Consider the following 22340-nt stretch of genomic DNA (forward strand, 5'->3'; position numbering starts at 1 on the left):
GTTACGTAACTGGCGTGGGCCGCCCTTCGTACACTGCTCTGGCGGGAACTCGAGTTCCTTGTCAGTGGTACGCGGCCTCGATGACAAGAGGAGGAGGAAGAGGAGAAGAATGGCGCCCCATCTCCTCGGCTTCCTTCTTCCTCATGGTTTTCCAGGTATGAGAGTGATCCTCGGAATAATCTCGTGTTTGACAATGTAGATGGATGTGTAAGGAAAATGTTTCTATTCTTCGTTAACTAAGACCTCGAGAATTTTTTTACAAAGCTCACATTTGCAGTGCCTCAGAGAAGCGTTCTCTCAGCCGCTCCACCTTGAGCACCGACGAATGCTGTTTCCCAAAATATGTCCGGAAGTTGTCGATCAGTATCCTAAGATCGTGTGACACCGCCATCACGCTACGATAATAGTTGTTCTCCATCACGTCCATGGAGATTGGTAGCGCAATCCTGCATTGTTTGAAAACCTTTAGCTTCTTTCTCAATCGCAAGAGATTTTTCCAACTTGCCTGTCAAGAAAATCCGGCTTGCTCACGGCCTGCTGCAACCTCCACAAGCCATACTCGTCCTGTGAAAAGCAAAAGCTCGTCAACCCAAGACCAAAACCGAAACATTCCTCGAGTCTATGATCGATCGCACAAAAACAAACCTTGGATTGGTTCGAGTGGAGCACCTGAGCAGCTCACGCACCTTGTCCTGCTCGATCTGTGGCGACTCCCAAGTTAAAGGATTCTCAACGTCGTGAAGCTCCCAGGGGCAGTGGTTCGTCGTCGATGGCTCGTCCTTGTACAGCACACTGATGCTGTCCCAGGGGCTGTTTGGAAACTCGGGCGACTTTCCCTTCACCTGAGTTATCGTCCCTTCCCACCAGCGACCACCTTCTTCCTCGTCCGACCTCCACCACACTTGGCACTTGTCCCGACTGGACCAGTTCCTGGCCATGAAGGCCTCGTAGCGGCTTCTCTCCACTATAAAGTCGGCGAAGTCTGTCAGCTCCGGCAAGTCGACGCTGAAGCTGCTGCCGCGAATCCTGTGCCCGTCCATGAACTCGAGAGTCAGCCGGCAAGAAGTGTTCCCCAACACTTCGAGAATGATGTACTCCAGTCCGGTGATCTCGCAGAACTCGACCGCTTGCAGTTCCCTTTTCACGCTTCTCCAGGGACCATCGTCGTCGAGCCGCTTGTTGTCTAAGTAGTCTTGATGTCCCTGCGATCGACAGTTTCAATTCAAACATAATTCAAGACAAGCTCGTTGGATCTCTTACCTGTCGGAAGTACACCACCTCATCACCATACTGTGGGATGTAGCGTGTCCGCTCCACCTCTGTCAATTGTAACCAGGACACGTTGCTCGGACTCCGATGCACCGTGCTGAGGTTTCTCCTCACGTGGAAATCCTTGTACCTCGACCCAACGTTCTTCTGCAGCTTCACTTTCAGTCTGCTCGAAGTTCTTCTTTCGGGCTTTCGGCGTCCATCGTCGTCGCTGCTTCTATCCCAGTCCGAGTCGTCGTAAGACGAGCTAGCTTCCCAGTGTGAGGGACGGCCGACGTTTCTCCTCCTTCTTGTGGACCTGCTGTTGGAGAGACTAACCACGCGAACCCTGCGCCAGCCGTGTACTTCTCCTGCGGCCACCTGAAGCGTGCTCGTCGGCCTCATAACACTCGGTCTTAGTCGCAACTTTGCGAGGCCTTCTCCTTGAGTAGACGGCCTTGTTCATATTGCGCTTCATTTGTATATCGTCCACGTCCTGCCTGCTCTTCCTCGGGCTTGTAAGCATCCTCCAGCGACTCACTGTTACTGCCTGGTGAAACCTCTTCGTGGTAATCAGGGTCATTGTCAGCATCTGGAGCTTCTCCATTCTGTAAGGACTCATTGCTCATAGAGTGTGATTCTGCTCTCGTCTCTGCTGTTCGTCAAGGTAGTCAGCTGAAAGAGACCTCTCCGACTCGGACTCGCTAATGATCGCCCTTGCCACCACCTTTGTGTCTCCATTTTCTACACGAGTCGCTTCAAGGCCTTTCTTGGTATCACAAGGAACGTCTACCAGTTTATCCTCTTCGGAGCTGCTGCTGCTGCTGTGATAAGGCATGCGAGCACGCTTGGCTGCTTTCCCCTTCTTCCATATGTATCCCTGTTTGTCGTCAGACGAAACAGCTTCAGTGGGATTCTCGTCCGCGATAAAACCATCTGTTTCTGGATGCTCATGATTTGGCCTTCCGGTGTACTCGTCCGCCCACATTCTTGCGTCCCAAACCTGTTCCAACAATTGTTAGAAATATAAAAAGTCCACTTTAAATGCTTACTCTGGCAAGCTTGTCCGAACTCCCAGTGACTAAGTATGAGCCATCTGCATTAAACGCACAGCACTGAATCTGATTTGTAGCCTGTGCTCGATTCTCAGCTCCTGCTGCTGGAAACAAGCTTTTAGAAGACCAAAAAAACATCGGCAGACTCTTTACATTCGGGCTCGACATCCGGCTTCGGCATGTAGACACGTGAATTGACAGAGGTTCCGTCTTCAGGTCGGGGACTAAACTTGATGGCCGTTACGTGGTCACGAAGTGTTGCAACCGGAACACCATCTGGTAATCCCCACTAAAGGCAGAAGCAAAACGAATCAAAACAAAAAACAGGAGGAATCGTTAGAAGCTGATGCAACTAAAGTGTTCGAACTACTTACAGACAAATCGGCTATCTCCCACAAAAAAGCCAGGTTTTTAAGCACAGTGATCGAAACCAAGGTTCTTGCATAGTCCAAACCTCCGCAGCTATGAAGGCGAAGCCTATTTCTACTGCGATGCATTGCAAATTCACCACCAAGTTCGAGAGCATGAACGTGGTCAGCTTGCCAATGCATTTGTTCTATTCGCTTCATAGAGATACTTGTAGCATTTCTTTGCTCCGCTGCCAGGAGTTTGCTCGGATCAGCAACGGCAAGATTCGAAAAGACAAGGCTTACATTCCAAAAGCGAGAATGCTCCTGATCCCGAAAGAGTAGGAACGTCCGCGGCAGTTAACTGCTTGGACACTTTCGCATCACGCGAACACGCAGTTGCTGCAAGAGCTTGTTGTCAACGTTCTTACACCTGCAAATCATCTTCTTGTCAACATGGAAAACCAATAAAGGACTTCGCGACACACAGTACCTCCGCAACTTGCACGTCGCGGAGTGGGAACGACAAACATCGTCATTTTCATCAGCGGTGGGCGTCCCATTCCTGGAGAAAAATTCATGGTACCTCCGGGGCAAGAACTTGTGCTGTAGGAACTCGTTCCAGAGCTGGCCAGTGGCTCTCTCGCAAGGGCCGCGACTCAGGAAATGCATGATAAAGAAATGGAGATCACCTCGATCTCCTCGTTCAGCTCTCCAGGTTTCAGGTCCAAGCTTTGATTGAATCGTGTTCCGTTATCATACAAAGCAATTGAAGTGTACCCAGTGAAATCCGGGTCTGCTGAATAAATAGTTACACTGATCCACCTACAAGAAAGTACTATTAGACACTGCCAAGCCACGTCCATGTCTATGTTCTTGCCCGAAAATGACTTACTATCAGAAGCTCAAGACATGAGTCATTTTATTTCGAGGAAACGAAGATCCGAATCAGAAGATTTTTCCCTGTCGAAAAACAAAACAGTTTTGTCGAACTTCCTATGAATCAACTACCGATCACTGAACATGGTCAGCAGCAGCAGCGCCACTTCTGTGCGGTTTGCACACCACTGGATGATCAAGCAAATAATTTCAAGATTCGCACAAGCCAGAACTTCACAAATGCTTACCGGATTAGCTTGGCCCTTGGCTGCCTCAGCTCGCAGAGCATCTCGCAGCATCCTCAGTTCCTCCCTCAAGGCACCAAAATCCTGTATCACCTGCCTCAGGCTGGGAAGGTCCGCCTTGAGAACTCCACGGAGAGCCTGCAGATCCTCCTTGAGAGCTCCACGGAGAGCCTGTAGATCCTCCTTCGCTGCTCCCCTGGTTGAAGAAGCCATGGTGATGACGCTCTTGGTGAGGAGGTTGATGATGAGCATGGTTGCAATGCAAGTTGCCGCAATGACAACACAAGCACCCGCGACCGCCACAATCACAACATCCATGGAAGCTGCGGAGACGACGAACCCTAGATTTTACATGGAGGGAAAACTTGCTCACACTAACCCTGGCTATGGCGGACAATTTTCTTAAAAATTGTTTAAAGAATCGCGTTTTTTTGTTTATTTGAGTTTTTTAAAGACGAGCAGCAAAGAGTCTGAGCTCCACGAGATTGGGACAAGGAATCCAAACCCGTCCTCGGTCGCTCTGCGGCAAAAGGGCCTGACAAAGAACGAACGCTTTCACGCTTGCGATGGACAGGTTGCGCAGCGAGCTTCCAGCGGCCGTGACGAAGTCCGCCAGTACCTCGTCACTGAGAAGAAAACAAAGCTTGTGTAAGTAACAGATGAGAAGAAAGGCAGTAAAGATTCACCTGAGGTCCTAGTGCTGTAAGGTGACGTCTGTAAGCTCCAAGCCTTCGAAGTGCAAAGCTTTTCAGAGTCGAACCGCAAGCTGCAACAGCCGCCACCGTAACGCTGCACAAAAAACATCCCGCGGATCTCAGTAAGAAGCCAAAGCAGCACAGACGGTTGGTTACCTGCAATGCGACTGAGCTCCTCTAGTTTCGGCCCCATGGCCACCATGAGCTCGCTCGGTAATTCGTCGGTTCACGCTCGCGAGAGAAAGGGACGTCAGCTCGGGCAGCCCTGCTCCGAAATTTGCTGCAATCCGGGAGCAAGATCTCCGAGAGAGGTCCTGCCAGGATTTTCTGCGCTGCTTGGTACAATCTCGTATAGCTTGGACGTAATACAGTGATCCTTGGCAGCTCTCTTCGCTGCAAATGGTAAAATCTATCAACACTTTCCTTCAAGAGCTGCGCTACACTGACTGACTTACTGTTGGAGCTCCACAGGAAAGCAGCCACATAAAACACGAAGGAGGAACAGCTGTGATATCTTGGATTCACAGTGAGTTTCTTTCTTCTCTATTCCTTTATTTGGCCTCTCCAAGCCCTGCAAAGTGGAGAAAGCGTTGCGTCCGTGGAGCAAAAACTAAAACCCAGCAGTGGTCAACCCTCGACTTGAAAACGAGAACCTCTGGCTCAGCTTCGAGAGCAAGAGCTCCGATCCGATCACTGCACCCGTGATTTTTTACGTAGAATCGCCACTTTTCCAAAGAGGTACCTTTAATTCCTTTATTTGTTTGGCTCCGAGGGAGTATCATGGGAGCTCTAGAAAGAATGGTATAAAAAGATCCTCCCAACTCGGGACAAAAGGTGTGCTCGTGAATGATCTCGTAGTCACTATATAGTCTGCAAGTCAATGCTGAAGCTGCTGCCGCGAATCCTGTACACGTCCATAAACTCGAGAGTGAGCCGGCCCGACACTTCGAGAATGTACTCCAGTTCGGTGATCTCGCAGAACGCTCGGAGTTCTCACCCTTCCATCGTCGTCAAGCTAGTGTTGATGTCCCTGCGATCAGTTTCAATTCAAACATAATTCAAGGCAAGCTCGTTGGATCTCTTACCCCAGCAGCAGCGCCACTTACCCACTTTGCACACAAGCCATCCAGACCCTGATCAAGTAATTTAAAATCCGCACAAAATCAAAATTTAACAAATGCTTACATGATAGAGGGATGTCCATAACTTGGTTGTGGGTATGTCCTCTGTCAGTGTGCCATGAAGTGCCTGGAGGTCCTGCTTGATTGCAGCATGAATTGTGGAAGTCATGACTGCAGTATATGTAAGATTATAAATTTAAATTTTAACAACAAACAAACTCAAATCTTTGTGATTGATGGATGAATGACACCTGAAGAAAACGCTAACATAACCATTAGCATATAGCTATTACTCTCTAGTGTTTCTGTGATGAATGAATGAATGAATGATAGGAAATGAATGAATGAATGGATTGAACGAATGAATGAATGATAGGAAAACTTGTTAACAAATATTTTATTTTCAATAAGATTCCAAAATAATATATTTAAGATTTTGTAATCCTAGTTTTAATGTCATTTGTCCTGAAAATCTGAGAGGACTTATCTTGATCAACTCATGTCGTCCGGGAAATTAAGTTTGAAAATTTCCCACTATAGTTCTCACTGAAATGTTGAAACCCTATTTCAAATCAAGATTCGTATGTGCTTGAGAGCAGCACGTAACAGGACGAGTTCGTTTCATCCAACTTCTGTACTTGTTGAGCAAGCTCATCTGCATTCAGCTTCGTTTGGTTATTCCCATGAGTCTTGTATGCGCTAAGAAGCTGAGTCCAAGCAACGGGACTAGGATGGAAGGGCATGTTGTGAATCAAATCCTGAGCTTCAGCCAGCCTTCCTGCTCTTCCCAGATGATCGGCGATGCAGATGTAATGCTCAGCCATGGGATCAACACCATAGTCGTTTCTCAAGCTCACAAAATACGTCCACCCGTCTTTCAGCTCCCAGTGACAACAAGACGAAAGCACCGCGATGGAGGTGATTCCATCCGGTTCAACTCCATCCAAACCCATCTCCTTGAAGAGATCCAGAGCTAGCAGGCCATGACCACTCTCTGGATATGCAGATATCATCGCACTCCAAGACACCGTGCGTCTTTCAGGCATCGCATCGAAGATCCGACGAGCCTCCTCCAGACTGCCGCACTTCCCATACATTGTCAGGATCGACGTCGAAACCGGCTCCAACGCGCTGAATCCGGCGGGGACGGCTTCGGCGTGGATCAGCTTCCCGACTCTGAGCAACGAGACCGTTGCACAGGCGTCGAAGATCGTAACGAAGGTGATCTCGTTGGGTTGCAAGCCTTCAAGATCCATCTTTCGAAACAACGCGATGGCCTGCTGATTATGCCCGTTGTGCGAATACGCCGGAATCGTAACGTGCCAGGAAACCACATCTCTGCAAGGCATCTGATTCAAGACATCCACAGCTTGATCAACCAGTCCGTTCTGAGCATAGGCTGTGACCATTGAGTTCCAGGTCACGACATCCCTCTCAGGCATCTTTTCAAACAACACCCTTGCCTCACGTAAATGACCGTTTTGCGCATACGCTCTAACGATCGTCGTCCACGATACGACATTCTTCTCCGGCATCGCATCAAACACCATCCTCGCAAGTCCCAAATCGCCCTCCGAAGCGTACGCAGCTACGATCGTGTTCCTGGCGATGAGATTCTGCTGAGGCATTCCGTCAAACAAAACCTTTGCTCGAGCGGTGTCGCCATTTTGAGCATACGCGGAGATCATCAGCGACCACGAAACCAGATCTCTCCTCGGCATCTCTTCGAACAATGTCTCGGCCTCGCGAAAACGCTTCGTGTGAGCGTAACCAGATATCATCACATTCCAACAGATCCTCAGCCTCTTCACTGTAGGCTTCCAGCATTGTCGTCCAGGAAACCACATTCTTGATCGGCATCTTGCCGAAAAAAATCCTCGCTTGCAGCAACTGACCATTCTCTGTATATGTACGGATCGTGATGTTCCAAGTGAACGCATTAGGCTGTTTAACACTATCGAACACGTCGCGAGCATCAGGCAAACTCCCGCATTTCCCGTACATCTGAACGAGCAGATTGCAGAGGACTGTGTTGTTTGTTTGCCAGGACGCATGGATCTCTCTGTGAAGTTGTTTCCCTCTGGCTAAGTCTCTGGTAAGAGCGCAGGATTTCAGCAGCGAGACGTACAGAGCTGGGCTGATGGTGGTGCTAGAAACGCACATCTCTGTCAACTGAATCATCGATCTTATACAGCGCTAGCCTACAGCTTCTATCTAAACTGGTTTTGCGACTTCCATATCAACAATCCGGCTTGTTTCGTCAGTGCTCGTCTTCTTCTTCGGTTTCTTCATGCCGCTCATGTAGACGGACAAGTAGGCAATGCTGAGCAGCAAAGTGACGAGTGTAAAAGCAGCACCCACAACACTCACGCCTTGCAGAACAGTGCTGCAACCAGATTCTTCAAACCTTTCCACTTGATAACTGCTGAGGCTGACCGCCGTGTTCAAGAAGATCTCAGCGATCACGAAAGAGATCCTGCCATTACCACAAAAGTTGATCTTTTAAATAAATGATTTGTTGTTTTTTTTCTTTTGCTGAAAATACCAGGAAAGAGTGAGGAGGATAATTGCAGCGATCTTGCGTCCGTGTCGATGAAGCGACGAAGAACAGCAAGTGCATTTTGTGGCGGCTGTGGCGGTGATTTGGCCAAGAAGCAAACACACGGCAGCTCCGATAGCTGATCCGCTTGCTACCCCTCCTCTCTTGGGAGTGCATCTGATTCTGGTGTGATCAGATGAAATCTCGTCTTGAATGGTTTCCTACAGTCAGAAAACGTGAATTCAAGGGCGACGTGAAGGCGGCTTACATGATAACTTGTGGACGAAGAACCGACTGAAAGGCCGAACGCGAGGAGATCCAACGCTAATGTAAATGCAGCAGCGGGATAAAGAGATAACCTCATTGAAACTCTTGCAACTGGGAATGAATCAATTGAAGCAGAAGCAGAGTAAAGGGAGACATTGTCGGTGAAGTTAAGCAACGTGAGTTAGTATTTAACATATAATTAACAAAATGTTCGCAAAACACATTACGTAAAACCTATTCTATGAAAATAGTCAACTCTATGTTTTGTTACATTCCACTGAGGAATGTTGTCACGAAGAGTGGCGGTCAAGCTATGTTTCTATCTTCCTCCTGCCGAGTGTATGGGGAATTCTAATCGGTACATAATATTCTTTTCCATACAAAGAATATTCTGGTGCGGGTTCTAACACAAAATGGAAGAGGAGGTAAATAACGCTATGTACGCTATGTATTTATTTATCTTTAATAATAAGTTAAATATGTATAATAATAAATAAAGTTGTGTTTATTTATGGAATATGTCAAATTTATAAAAATATTCATAATTATATATATATATATATATATATATATATATATATATATATATATATATATATATATATATATATATATATATATATATATATATATATATATATATATATATATATATATATATAGCGAATTTGTCTCTCGTAAACTTTGAACTCCTCAACTATTTTCGCTGCTATCTGGTAACAAACAATAGTATACCATGGGAACTGGAAAGCTTCTGGCTCGTCAAGGAGTGTAGCATGTGTTCAGGATGTCCTTGTTCTTTGCAACCTTGGAGTAGGGGGAACCGAAAATACACATGGCAATGATGCTTTCCTGAAAAAACCAACATTAAAAAGTACCAATTTCGAAAGGATGAGTTACCTTTCCAGGAGTCCTGGCACATCAGCGATTTGTGTTGGCCGCTACTTAACTCAACACAGAGTTTGTTTTACCTCTTAGAGCCTCTGCTCTCGAGTCCTGCCGTGTCAGTGAGTCCCGCCACATCAGCGTGTCCTGCCATATCAGCGAGTCCCACCACGTTAGCGAGTCCTGCCACATCAACGATTTGTGCTGGTCGCCACGTAACTTAGAATAACCTTTCTAAAATTACAGTATCCCCAGGACCTTGCCGTGTGCGCGTAGTTTGTCTGCAGGAACTTCAGCTTGCAAGTTTCTGCAGTGTTATTCAAAGCTGGCAAATCCACCACGTAGCCAGCTCTGTCTAGTATCCTCTAATAGGTGAATCGATGATGAGAAGATGAACAGCTCCCTGGACACATTTCGGTAGAGACTTTGCACAAAAAAGTGAACAGTTCAGCTTGACCTGTGACTGACAATCCAATCCTCAAGCTCCTTCAGTCCTGGCGGAAAAGGTCCCAGCTTTGAAGTACTACTGGACTGCAAGGTTTCCTGAATCTGCATGAATGATTTCTCTGGCATCAGCATCCTCAACATATCACCTTCGGCGACGGGGCTGAAGAAAAAGCCTGGCCCTTGCTGCCCTTGGTGGCCGATCTTGCTGACTTGATATCCATCTTCACCTGGAGCTTCCTCACAGCACTCTCGTTCTTCCACAATATCTCTCACCGATAATCCTTATCTTGTAGCTGGCCATCTCCCATTCCGGAAAGCCACCGGGAAGGAAATCCAGCCAGAAAGGACAGTACTACACTTCAAAATCGCTAATGTCACACATGAGCCTGCTCCACATGTTGCAACATCCATCTACTCTTCGAAATTTTCAGGGAGTGCATCATTTTTCCATTTGAAAACCATAAATAGATAAATATAAATAGAGAAACCAATTAAATATTTGCATTCTTTTCGAACTCAAATAACTGAGAATGTAAAATTGTTGCACTGAACTCCTTGTTCTCACGCATGCTCTGGTACATATCTAGCTCGTGCATCTTCATATACCAGGCCATAAACTCGTCAACGTAACTGCTTGCCTGTTCGACCTGCAAGTGCCATTCCCATTAGCTTTTTTCACAACTTGCTCAGGAGGTCTAAGACCTCCCAACCAAGAGTTCCTTTGCATTTGGTACTTCTTCACCCACCGAGGTCGCTCCTATGAAGATAGATAACAATTAAGTAATATATCAACAAAGCAAAAGAGGACTTCATCCACCTCTATGCTAAGTTCCATTACTCTTTCAATGGCAACAAATTTCATTTTGTCAATATTTAAACTCTTATTACACAAGTTCTAATAAACCAGATACCAGGCACAATAGACTCAGCTTAATTCGCATTGCAAGGTTTCCTTTGGCACTAAGTGGTTAGTAGCGTCAGCGCTCTCCTCTCTCAATAGGGTACTAAAACAACTGGTACTCCACCCACCACGTCCGCCCATTATGTCAACCGACATTGCCAAAAGACATACCATCTTGTTTCTCCAAGTGAAATTACACTCTTTGATGAAAACCACCTAATAGAGTTTCAGCTGCCTTCAGTGACTTGCATATTCACTAGCGTTCGGTTAGTTATTTCCCCCACAAGCCACTAATCCTAGATAATCAAAAAACTTCGACAACCAGAAATCCACATCTCTCACAGGGACAAGTTCTATCCAAACATGAGGTGGTTTCACTCCACCAAGCCTTTTGGTTATGCCTGTATTTCAATGCTTCCACAATCTAATAACTTCAGTTCCATATCTGAGCATTGTGGAGCTCATACACTAAAGGTTATCTGGTTCACCCAGAGCCTTTACGAGCCTACCAATAACCAAGAATTTCCAAAACCACATTACAGGTTTTCAAGCTCTTCAAGCTCTCTCTATTGGTAAACTAGTTCTCCAGAGTTTTCAGTTAGGTTCTCTAGTTAGCCAGGAAGAAAAACTCTTCCTACAGATTAGCATTCGTTTAGCTTACAACAACTTGTAGCCAGCAAGGAATCTGGATCTTCCAACATGTTTTGAATTGACATCCCATTTCGCAGTTCATCTGTTTGAAAATAAACTAAAGAAATTTAAAACAGTCAACTAGTCTCTCTGATACCAAATGTCACGTGGACTCATTTCTGGTACCACGTGTTGCGACCCACGTCGGAGCTTCTATTTTACCAACTTTCGAGCTCAGATTATTAGACTTTAGGTTTATCACATTTTAGGGGTTGGCGGCTATGGCGGCTGAAGCGGTGAGGGAGCTGAAGAAATCGCTCAACGACGACGAGGGTTTCTTTGATAGGCACGAAGAGATGACTGATCTGCTCACACAGATTGAGGGAGGCCTCAACCGCATCGCTGTAGTGATAGGCCCCAACGATTCAGGCAAGTCCGCTCTACTCAAGCAGCTCAGGAAGATGTGGGATGCCAGCCCTCTACTGAAAGCCCAGTTGCCGCTCTTCTACGTCGACATTGCAGACTTCAGTTCCCCGGAGCAGGCTGCTGCAGAGATTGCAAGACAGATGCGAACTTGGGCTTCTTGGCTCAAAGATGTGACGATCGGAGGTATCAGTGTCGATCTGAAGAAGCTGACATTCAAGGGCGTAAACCATGATGCATCGAGCTTTCTAGAGCTGTTAAAAGCGGAGCCAGTGACGGACTTGGGCTCTGTCATGAGTTGGTTTATGAGCCTGGCAGCTGAAAACCAGCATAGGAGGCCAATTTTTGTCATCGATGAAGTTGACAGGTTGAAGCAGTGGTCTGACCAGGATGTAGGCACCCTCCTGGGATGTTTCATAGCCATGACCAAGCAGGACCGGACTGCTATGGTGATTATGTCCACCTCCGACGACCTTTTTCGGCAGTGGTTCCAGAGTCATACAAACGTTCAACAGTGGAAGCCAGTTGCTGTGGGGCACTTTGGTGAAAAGAATGCAAAGGCATTCCTGTCAAGCCTCGTTGCCAAGTATATAGCAGCAGGTGCTACAGCTCCCGACTCGTGGTCGGAGCAGATGGTGTATGAAATCTGTGGCGGCTGTCCTTTAACACTTGAGAACTGTGTGATCGATGTGTTCGAGGAGGGAAGCAGCATGGAGGTGGTTCTCAAAGACATGGTGGTGGCAGAGCTGCCCAAGATTCTCCTGGGACTGGAGCATGGTCATGGCTGGGAAGAGGCTAACTTCAGGGAGGTGATGAAGCTCATTGTGGCGCATGGTGTAGTTGGGCTGTCAAAGATTTGCCGTTGTATCTTCAAGTCGGACATCTCGGAGTGCCAGCGGCAGATCAAAGCGATGCTCTCCTTCAATGTGATACATGTTCGTTACATGCCGAGGGGACTGGTTTATGATGATCTTCGAGACTTTGACAGGGGGCCTGCCATGAACTGTGATTTCGTCATGGCAAGGTCGCCTACCCACCATGTGGCTATGAAAATGTTTTGTGATGGTGTGTTTGACAAACCAGACGAATAGAAACTGACCATTATCCTTAATATTAATTAATATAGAAATGTTTTGCAACCTGTGATAAGCTTCGTTTCCATCCTGCAAGGATCCCCGTGAATGTACATCCACAGCAGCAGCGCATGCCTTTCCGTCACAGCCTTGAGTTCCTTCTTAAAAGAATGCTTCGACTTGAAGAAGACGGGGCCCTGTGCTAAGGGGGGCATTTTGATCCGGACTTGCGTGACCAGCGCTTCCAGCAGTGATCTTCTGTCACCAAAGCTGAGCCTACCGAAACAAGCACCAGACCTGCTTTCTGATCTTCTCGAGCTGCACTCGTCGCCATCGCTGTTCTCCGCCATCAAACCCACGAGTGTGCTGTCTGGACTGATTGGCAAACGCTGCTTCTGCTCGGTGAGGTCCAGTAAGAGAACGTTGCAGTTGTTGCTCCTGGCGGCTTCAAATCTCCCGAGATAGCAGTAGTCGTCCCTGTCCCTTCCGTGGAGGAAAAACGCTAGAGATCCGTCAGGAAGGCCGAAGATCTCAAACACCGGAGCCAGAGCAACCCGCAATCCATTCCTCGAGCCCCCACCGAAAGAAATCCCCAAGTGACATAGAATAAGTTCCCCAGCTCCGGATTCTGATGCACCCAAATACCCACCAGATTCCTGACCCCGTTGATGAATCTGAACAGCGCCTTCTGCGACTGCAGCCCATTCCTCCAAGTACCAGCCTTGGCACTGCGGGAACCAGAGCTTATCAGAGCTGCAGACGTCTCGAAGCTTGCAAGAAGTGGCGCTGAGGTTGCAGAGATCTCTGTGACAGACGCGGCTGGATATCAACCCGAACACATCGTCCGGAAGATCAGTCAACAAGCCGTCGTGATCTTCCATCAAGGAAAAAAACAAGCTCCTCGATCACGCATCAGAGGTAACATTATCAGAGGTAACAGCAGCGACAGGAACAGCCAGCCACCAAGCCAACTCCATTCGGAAATAAACTGTTACAGAGAATCCTCGAAAAGCGCACAAATATCACATGTTCCTCTACCATACAAAGCAATTGAACCCAGTGACTATCGGCAGCTCCAAAGGGTCTCATCCACCTACAAGAAAGTACCAATTAGACACTGCCAGGCCACGCTCATGTCTATGTTCTTGCCCGGAAAAAGACTTACTATCAGAAGCTCACGACATATAAGCCTTTTTATTTCCGAAGATCCGAATCAGAAAAAAAATTCCTGAGAAAAAAGAGAACAGTTCGTCGTTTCTATGAATCACTGAACCAGCAGCAGCGCCACTTTGCGTTTTGGACACGACCTGATCAAGCCATCGAAACCCTGATCCAGTATTTTAAAAGCCGCACAAAATCTAGATCTGACAAATGCTTACCTGATAGAGGGATGTGGAACAGTCGACCATGACTTGGTTGTGGGCTGCTATAACATCCTCCTTCACTGTGTCGTGAAGTGCCTGGAGGTCCTCCTTGATTGCAGCACGGATAGCCGCAACATTCACTGCTCTAGCCATGCTCAGTCCTCTCCTCCTTCAATGCACCATGTAACACTTGCAAATCCTCCCTCACTACCACACGAATGGATCCCATTCCTGCACGCATGGCAGATGCTAACACCAGCACACAAGCTATGGTCACAATGCACAGCACATTGATCGCAATGGTGCTAACAAACACCATGGCAATCAAAAATTCCATCGTTAGTGTCCGTAACAACAAAATCAAGCTTTGCAGTAGTGAGATCGAAATCAAAGTTTGCAACAGCTATGCAAGACGCAAATGATGCTTACCAGAATTTCGAGCCACCCAAGCGGCCCTTTTGAAATAAAGGCGATGTTACGTACAATGGGCCATAGCCACTTTCTTAGTGGGCCGCCGTTCGTACAGTGGTCTGGCGGGAATTCGAGTTCCTTGTGCCACGATCAGTGGATTCTCGCGATTTCTATCAGTACGCGGGCTCGATGACAAGAGGAGGAAGAGAAGGATGGCGCTCCATCTCCCCGACTTCTTTCGTCCTCATGGTTTTCCAGGTATAAAAAGATTGAGAGTGATCCTCGGACTGATAATGTAGATGGATGTGTAAGGAATATGTTTCTTTTCTTCGTTAACTAAGACCTCGAGAAAATTTTTACAAAGCTCACATTTGCAGTGCCTCAGAGAAGCGTTCTCTCAGCCGCTCCACCTTGAGCACCGACGAATGCTGTTTCCCAAAATATGTCCGGAAGTTGTCGATCAGTATCCTAAGATCGTGTGACACTGCCATCACGCTACGATAATAGTTGTTCTCCAGCCGCTCGCGAATCACGTCCATGGAGATTGGCAGCGCAATCCTGCATTGTTTGAAAACCTTTAGCTTCTTTCTCAATCGCAAGAGATTTTTCCAACTTGCCTGTCAAGAAAATCCGGCTTGCTCACGGCCTGCTGCAACCTCCACAAGCCATACTCGTCCTGTGAAAAGCAAAAGCTCGTCAACCCAAGACCAAAACCGAAACATTCCTCGAGTCTATGATCGATCGCACAAAAACAAACCTTGGATTGGTTCGAGTGGAGCACCTCGTCCACAATGTCGAGCAGCTCACGCACCTTGTCCTGCTCGATCTGTGGCGACTCCCAAGTTAAAGGATTCTCAACGTCGTGAAGCTCCCAGGGGCAGTGGTTCGTCGTCGATGGCTCGTCCTTGTACAGCACACTGATGCTGTCCCAGGGGCTGTTTGGAAACTCGGGCGACTTTCCCTTCACCTGAGTTATCGTCCCTTCCCACCAGCGACCACCTTCTTCCTCGTCCGACCTCCACCACACTTGGCACTTGTCCCGACTGGATCACTTCCTGGCCATGGAGGCCTCGTAGCGGCTTCTCTCCACTATAAAGTCGGCGAAGTCTGTCAACTCCGGCAAGTCGACACTGAAGCTGCTGCCGCGAATCCTGTACCCGTCCATGAACTTGAGAGTCAGCCGGCAACAAGTGTTCCCCGACACTTCGAGAATGATGTACTCCAGTCCGGTGATCTCGCAGAACTCGACCGCTTGCAGTTCCCTTTTCACGCTTCTCCAGGGACCATCGTCGTCGAGCCGCTTGTTGTCTAAGTAGTCTTGATGTCCCTGCGATCGACAGTTTCAATTCAAACATAATTCAAGACAAGCTCGTTGGATCTCTTACCTGTCGGAAGTACACCACCTCATCATCATACTGTGGGATGTAGCGCGTCCGCTCCACCTCTGTCAAGAGTAACCAGGACACGTTGCTCGGACTCCGATGCACCGTGCTGAGGTTTCTCCTCGCGTGGAAATCCTTGTACCTCGACCCAACGTTCTTCTGCAGCTTCACTTTCAGTCTGCTCGAAGTTCTTCTTTCGGGCTTTCGGCGTCCATCGTCGTCGCTGCTTCTATCCCAGTCCGAGTCGTCGTAAGACGAGCTAGCTTCCCAGTGTGAAGGACGGCGACGTTTCTCCTGCTTCTTGTGGACCTGCTGTTGGAGAGACTAACCACGCGACCCTGCGCCAGCCGTGTACTTCTCCTGCGGCCACCTGAAGCGTGCTCGTCGGCCTCATAACACTCGGTCTTAGTCGCAACTTTGCGAGGCCTTCTCCTTGAGTAGACGGCCTTGTTCATATTGCGCTTCATTTGTATATCGTCCACGTCCAGGTCCTCACTTGCCTGCTCTTCCTCGGGCTTGTAAGCATCCTCCAGCGACTCACTGTTACTGCCTGGTGAAACCTCTTCGTGGTAATCAGGGTCATTGTCAGCATCTGGAGCTTCTCCATTCTGTAAGGACTCGTTGCTCATAAGAGTGTGATTCTGCTCTCGTCTCTGCTGTTCGTCAAGGTAGTCAGCTGAAAGAGACTTCTCCGACTCGGACTCGCTAATGATCGCCCTTGCCACCACCTTTGTGTCTCCATTTTCTACACGAGTCGCTTCAAGGCCTTTCTTGGTATCACAAGGAACGTCTACCAGTTTATCCTCTTCGGAGCTGCTGCTGCTGTGATAAGGCATGCCAGCACGCTTGGCTGCTTTCCCCTTCTTCCATATGTATCCCTGTTTGTCGTCAGACGAAACAGCTTCAGTGGGATTCTCGTCCGCGATAAAACCATCTGTTTCTGGATGACTGTCATTAGCCTCGGCCACGGGGACCTTAGAAGTGCCTTGTTCTGGTATTTCGAGGCTCCGAAAAGTATCCTCGTTGTTGGACGTTTGTGCACAGTTTCTCAACTTGAGTACTAACTTTCGCTGAGACCTTGGCCGCCTGCATTCACCCACGTCCGAAGTCTCTGCGGGACTCTTCTTCGGAGGTTCATCGTCTTCACGTTCCTGAGTTTTTGTAAGAACTTTCCCGTTGCGTAGAAGCCTCTGGTTCTCGTTCTCTCCAGATGTACCAGGTCTTTTGGCATCCTCAGCGGCCAGGTGGCGTGCTCCGTCGTCTTCGTACTCATGTAAGCTCGAAAACATGGTCAAGGCATTCCGAGCTGCCATCCTCATAGGCCTCAATGCATGGTCCGTGTTTGACTTTCTTATCAGACCTCAATATAGACTTTAGTTTCCTCATCGGCATCAAAAGTGCATTGTATGACTCCTCCAAGCGCCAGCGCTTTTGCTTCCTGACCAAGGTCGCAAGTATCTGTAATGGATTATCAGAAACACAAAAACTTCACGTACATACCTTTCTCCTTCTTCGGGTACGAACCACTTCAGAATCTAATTCGTCATTTTCTTTGTCGGTTGTTTCCGATTCACAGATCGTACCACTTTCTTCATTTCCATCCTCGTCACTCAAGAAACTGGGATAAAGAAGTCACCGGCTTGAGTGACGAGTCTGGTTCTGACTACTGCGCGAGCGAAGAAAGCTCTCCGCCGGTTGTTCTACCCATCTGTTGCCTTGCTCGTTTGTTTGCTCAATCGCTTGCAGAGAAGAAACTGAGGCTTATCCTGAGGAATGAAAGCTGGATCATCAAACGTTCCCACTGCGAGCTGAACTGATGGTGGTTGCCAGTAGCAACCTAGGAGTCCCAGACGACGTTGCTGGTACGAGCTTTGATAAGGTTCTGGATAGGGAATCAAGCCTGAAAATGAAACAGAAAAATAAGTTGGCCGAGGTAAGAAGTCACCAGCTTACTTGCATCGCACAAGAGATCTTGAAGATTCCTTTGATGAGGAGGCAACCGAGTTTCCTGTTAAAGAAAGACATTCAGTTCGCACAAGAATAATACCGGACAGGAACAACACTCAGGACTAAAACTAAATAAAAGCACTTACATCATTTTATTTACCTGATCGAGAACGTTTCCAGAAAAAACAAAAATAATAAATAATAAATGCAAAAACAAGAAGCTATTGGATGAAAGATAAAAAGCAAAATCTTCCTGATACCTGATCGTATTACGCACCTTCGTCGTCTTGACTACCAACGAGGTTCCATCCCTGAAAATTAGCAAACGTGAAATCCAGGATAAATGGATATGAGAGCAAGCATACGGTGAAAATTGTCATCGACAAGATTATAATCTCCAGTCTCATATGTTCTTACTGGATGGCCCTGCCAGATCTAAAACAATCAAGTGAAATTCGTCATCATTCTTTTGAGCGAACACACTTACATCCCAGACAGTATCTCTGCCATCGTAGCCCGGACTCATTGCAATATGAGGATTGCATGGATGTACATCTGGCACGTAAGTCTCGGCAATCTGCACATCCATGTTATTCCATGAGAGCCCCATAAGATGTCTTTACCTTGTCATCCTTGAAAAAGTCGACGGAAGAAACTTTGATTGGCTCTGCACAACCACTGGAACAAAGGACGATTGATGTCAACAAAGACGCGAACCTGAACTGCACGTAGTTAACTTCTTGCGCCCCAAACCTGTTCAAACAATTGCTAGAAATATAAACAGTCCACTTTTAATGCTTACCCTGGCAAGCTTGTCCGAATTCCCAGTGACGAAATATGATCCATCTGCATTAAACACACAGAACTGAATCTGATTCGTATCCTGTGCTCCATTCTCAGCTCCTGCAGCTGGAAACAAGCTTTTAGAAGACCAAAAAAACATCGGCAGACTCTTTACATTCGGGCTCGACATCCGGCTTCGGCATGTAGACACGTGAATTGACAGAGGTTCCGTCTTAAACTTGATGGCCGTTACGTGGTCACGAAGTGTTGCAACCGGAACACCATCTGGTAATCCCCACTAAAGGCAGAAGCAAAACGAATCAAAACAAAAAAACAGGAGGAATCGTTAGAAGCTGATGCAACTAAAGTGTTCGAACTACTTACAGACAAATCGGCTATCTCCCACAAAAAAGCCAGGTTTTTAAGCACAGTAATCGAAACCAGCCAGCCAGCCAGGTTCTTGCATAGTCCAAACCTCCGCAGCTACGAAGGCGAAGCCTATTTTCTACTGCGATGCATTGCAAATCCACCACCAAGTTCGAGAGCATGAACTTGGTCAGCTTGCCAATGCATTGGTCTATTCGCTTCGTAGAGATACTTGTAGCATTTCTTTGCTCCGCTGCCAGTGGTTTGCTCGGATCAGCAACGGCAAGATTCGAAAAGATTCGAAAAGACAAGGCTTACATTCCAAAAGCGAGAATGCTCCTGATCCCGAAAGGGGAGGAACGTCTGCTTGGGAACTTTCGCATCACGCGAACAAGCAGTTGCTGCAAGAGCTTGTTGTCAACGTTCTTACACCTGCAAATCATCTCCTTGTCAACATGGAAAACCAATAAATGATTTCGCGACACACAGTACCTCGGCAACTTGCGCGTCGCGGAGTGGGAACGACAAACATCGTCATTTTCATCAGCGGTGGGCGTCCCATTCCTGGAGAAAAATTCATGGTACCTCCGGGGCAAGAACTTGTGCTGTAGGAACTCGTTCCAGAGCTGGCCAGTGGCTCTCTCGCAAGGGCCGCGACTCAGGAAATGCATGATAAGGAAATGGAGATCACCTCGATCTCCTCGTTCAGCTCTCCATGTTTCAGGTCCGGTGAGTCTGCACGAGCCGTCAGCTAAGCTGCATGAACCCGTTGAAGACAGAAGCTTGAAAGCTTTGATTGAATCGTGTTCCATTATCACACAAAGCAATTGAAGTGTACCCAGTGAAATCCGGGTCTGCTGAATGAATAGTTCACCTACAAGAAAGTACTATTAGACACTGCCAAGCCACGTCCATGTCTATGTTCTTGCCCGGAAATGACTTACTATCAGAAGCTCAAGACATGAGTCATTTTATTTCGAGAAAACGAAGATCCGAATCAGAAGCTTTTTCCCTGTCGAAAAACAAAATAGTTTTGTCGAGCTTTCTATGAATCAACTACCGATCACTGAACATGGTCAGCAGCAGCAGCGCCACTTCTGTGCGGTTTGCACACCACTGGATGATGAAATAATTTCAAGATTCGCACAAGTCAGAACTTCACAAATGCTTACCGGATTAGCTTGGCCCTGGGCTGCCTCAGCTCGCAGAGCATCTCGCAGCATCCTCAGTTCCTCCCTCAAGGCACCAAAATCCTGTATCACCTGCCTGAGGCTGGGAAGGTCCGCCTTGAGAACTCCACGGAGAGCCTGCAGATCCTCCTTGAGAGCTCCACGGAGAGCCTGTAGATCCTCCTTCGCTGCTCCCCTGGTTGAAGAAGCCATGGTGATGACGCTCTTGGTGAGGAGGTTGATGATGAGCATGGTTGCAATGCAAGTTGCCGCAATGACAACACAAGCACCCGCGACCGCCACAATCACAACATCCATGGAAGCTGCGGAGACGACGAACCCTAGATTTTACATGGAGGGTTGCTCACACTAACCCTGGCTATGGCCTTCCGCGCGATTAATAATCTGAGCTCGAGAGTTGGTAAAATAGAAGTTCCGAGTCGGAACGTAGGTCGAGGCTTCTTGAGAGGGCAGCCGGTACCAGAAATGGGTCTTGGTATCAAAGAGACTAATTGACTGTTTTAATTTTCTTTAGTTTATTTTCAAACAGATGAACTGCGAAATGGGACGTCAATTCAAAACATGTTGGAAGATCCAGATTCCTTGCTGGCTACAAGTTGTTGTAAGCTAAACGAATGCTAATCTGTAGGAAGAGTTTTTCTTCCTGGCTAACTAGAGAACCTAACTGAAACTCTGGAGAACTAGTTTACCAATAGAGAGAGTTTGAAGAGCTTGAAAACCTGTAATGTGGTTTTGGAAATTCTTGGTTATTGGTAGGCTCGTAAAGGCCCTGGGTGAACCAGATAACCTTTAGTGTATGAGCTCCACAATGCTCAGATATGGAACTGAAGGTATTAGATTGTGGAAGCGTTGAAATGCAGGCATAACCGAAAGGCTTGGTGGAGTGAAACCACCTCATGTTTGGATAGAACTTGTCCCTGTGAGAGATGTGGATTTCTGGTTGTCCGAGTTTTTTTATTATCTAGGATTAGTGGCTTGTGGGGGAAATAACTAACCGAATGCTAGTGAATATGCAAGTCACTGAAGGCAGCTGAAACTCTATTAGGTGGTTTTCATCAAAGAGTGTAATTTCACTTGGAGAAACAAGATGGTATGTCTTTTGGCAATTAATGGGCGAACGTGGTGGGTGGAGTACCAGTTGTTTTAGTACCCTATTGAGAGTGGAGAGCACTGACGCTACTAACCACTTAGTGCCAAAGGAACAAAGGAAACCTTGCAATGCGAATTAAGCTGAGTCTATTGTGCCTGGTATCTGGTTTATTAGAACTTGTGTAATAAGAGTTTAAATATTGACAAAATGAAATTTGTTGCCATTGAAAGAGTAATGGGACTTAGCATAGAGGTGGATGAAGTCCTCTTTTGCTTTGTTGATATATTACTTAATTGTTATCTATCTTCATAGGAGCGACCTCGGTGGGTGAAGAAGTACCAAATGCAAAGGAACTCTTGGTTGGGAGGTCTTAGACCTCCTTAGCAAGTTGTGAAAAAAGCTAATGGGAATGGCACTTGCAGGTCGAACAGGCAAGCAGTTACGTTGACGAGTTTATGGCCTGGTATATGAAGATGCACGAGCTAGATATGTACCAGAGGATGCGTGAGAACAAGGAGTTAGTGCGACAATTTTACATTCTCAGTTATTTGAGTTCGAAAAGAATGACATTCAGGCAAGTCTTTAATTGGTTTCTTTATTTATATTTATCTATTTATGGTTTTTCAAATGGAAAAATGATGCACTCCCTGAAAATTTTGGATGTATGTGGAGCAGGCTCATGTGTGACATTAGCGATTTTGAAGTGTAGTACTGTCCTTTCTGGCTGGATTTCCTTCCCGGTGGCTGTCCGGAATGGGAGATGGCCAGCTACAAGATACACAAGTCAGCAAGATCGGCCACCAAGGGCAGCAAGGGCCAGGCTTTTTCTTCAGCCCCGTCGCCAGATCGGAAGAAGGTGATATGTTGAGGATGCTGATGCCAGAGAACGGAAACGGGAGTTGGGAAATCATTCATGCAGATTCAGGAAACCTTGCAGTCCAGTAGTACTTCAAAGCTGGGACCTTTTCCGCCAGGACTAAAGGAGCTTGAGGATTGGATTGTCAGTCACAGGTCAAGCTGAACTGTTCACTTTTTTGTGCAAAGTCTCTACC

The 22340-nt window shown here is 47.2% G+C and overlaps 4 protein-coding genes across 7 annotated transcripts; all 4 read right to left on the reverse strand.

Annotated features, from left to right (window-relative positions):
• Positions 1–200: 200 nt before the first annotated feature.
• Positions 201–16423, reverse strand: LOC112342334 (PH-interacting protein-like). The gene is made up of 5 exons (XM_024664007.1): positions 16398–16423; positions 1261–1744; positions 646–1202; positions 506–564; positions 201–446 (listed from the first exon to the last, which is right to left on the reverse strand). The coding sequence occupies exons 2-4, from the start codon at positions 1651–1653 to the stop codon at positions 528–530; spliced, it is 987 nt and encodes a 328-aa protein (XP_024519775.1). The 5' UTR covers positions 1654–1744; positions 16398–16423; the 3' UTR covers positions 201–446; positions 506–527.
• Positions 1874–4151, reverse strand: LOC112342360. The gene is made up of 8 exons (XM_024664044.1): positions 3778–4151; positions 3546–3717; positions 3144–3475; positions 2957–3083; positions 2678–2901; positions 2457–2592; positions 2301–2407; positions 1874–2251 (listed from the first exon to the last, which is right to left on the reverse strand). Exons 5-8 carry the CDS (start codon positions 2870–2872, stop codon positions 1874–1876), a joined length of 816 nt encoding a protein of 271 aa, XP_024519812.1. The 5' UTR covers positions 2873–2901; positions 2957–3083; positions 3144–3475; positions 3546–3717; positions 3778–4151.
• Positions 6163–7218, reverse strand: LOC112342361 (pentatricopeptide repeat-containing protein At4g02750-like). Its single transcript, XM_024664045.1, has one exon. The coding sequence runs from the start codon at positions 7216–7218 to the stop codon at positions 6163–6165; it is 1056 nt and encodes a 351-aa protein (XP_024519813.1).
• LOC112342333 (cylicin-1-like) lies at positions 15152–20626 on the reverse strand. 4 transcript variants are annotated; one of them, XM_024664004.1, is made up of 17 exons: positions 20181–20626; positions 19953–20124; positions 19501–19882; positions 19327–19440; positions 19027–19261; positions 18818–18940; positions 18662–18768; positions 18483–18612; positions 18347–18436; positions 18225–18294; positions 18120–18170; positions 18006–18019; positions 17866–17920; positions 17413–17812; positions 15916–17370; positions 15288–15857; positions 15152–15206 (listed from the first exon to the last, which is right to left on the reverse strand). In XM_024664004.1, exon 15 carries the CDS (start codon positions 17229–17231, stop codon positions 16086–16088), a length of 1146 nt encoding a protein of 381 aa, XP_024519772.1. In that variant the 5' UTR covers positions 17232–17370; positions 17413–17812; positions 17866–17920; positions 18006–18019; positions 18120–18170; positions 18225–18294; positions 18347–18436; positions 18483–18612; positions 18662–18768; positions 18818–18940; positions 19027–19261; positions 19327–19440; positions 19501–19882; positions 19953–20124; positions 20181–20626; the 3' UTR covers positions 15152–15206; positions 15288–15857; positions 15916–16085. The 4 variants fall into 4 exon arrangements, with proteins under 4 accessions (XP_024519772.1, XP_024519773.1, XP_024519774.1 ...); XM_024664005.1 differs by lacking the exon at positions 18006–18019 and having other exon boundaries at positions 18225–18285; XM_024664006.1 differs by lacking the exon at positions 18006–18019 and having other exon boundaries at positions 15916–17350.
• Positions 20627–22340: the final 1714 nt, after the last annotated feature.

The sequence above is a fragment of the Selaginella moellendorffii genome, unplaced genomic scaffold (genome assembly GCF_000143415.4).
Source record: "Selaginella moellendorffii unplaced genomic scaffold, v1.0 SELMOscaffold_106, whole genome shotgun sequence".
In the NCBI taxonomy this organism is placed as follows: Eukaryota; Viridiplantae; Streptophyta; class Lycopodiopsida; order Selaginellales; family Selaginellaceae; genus Selaginella; species Selaginella moellendorffii.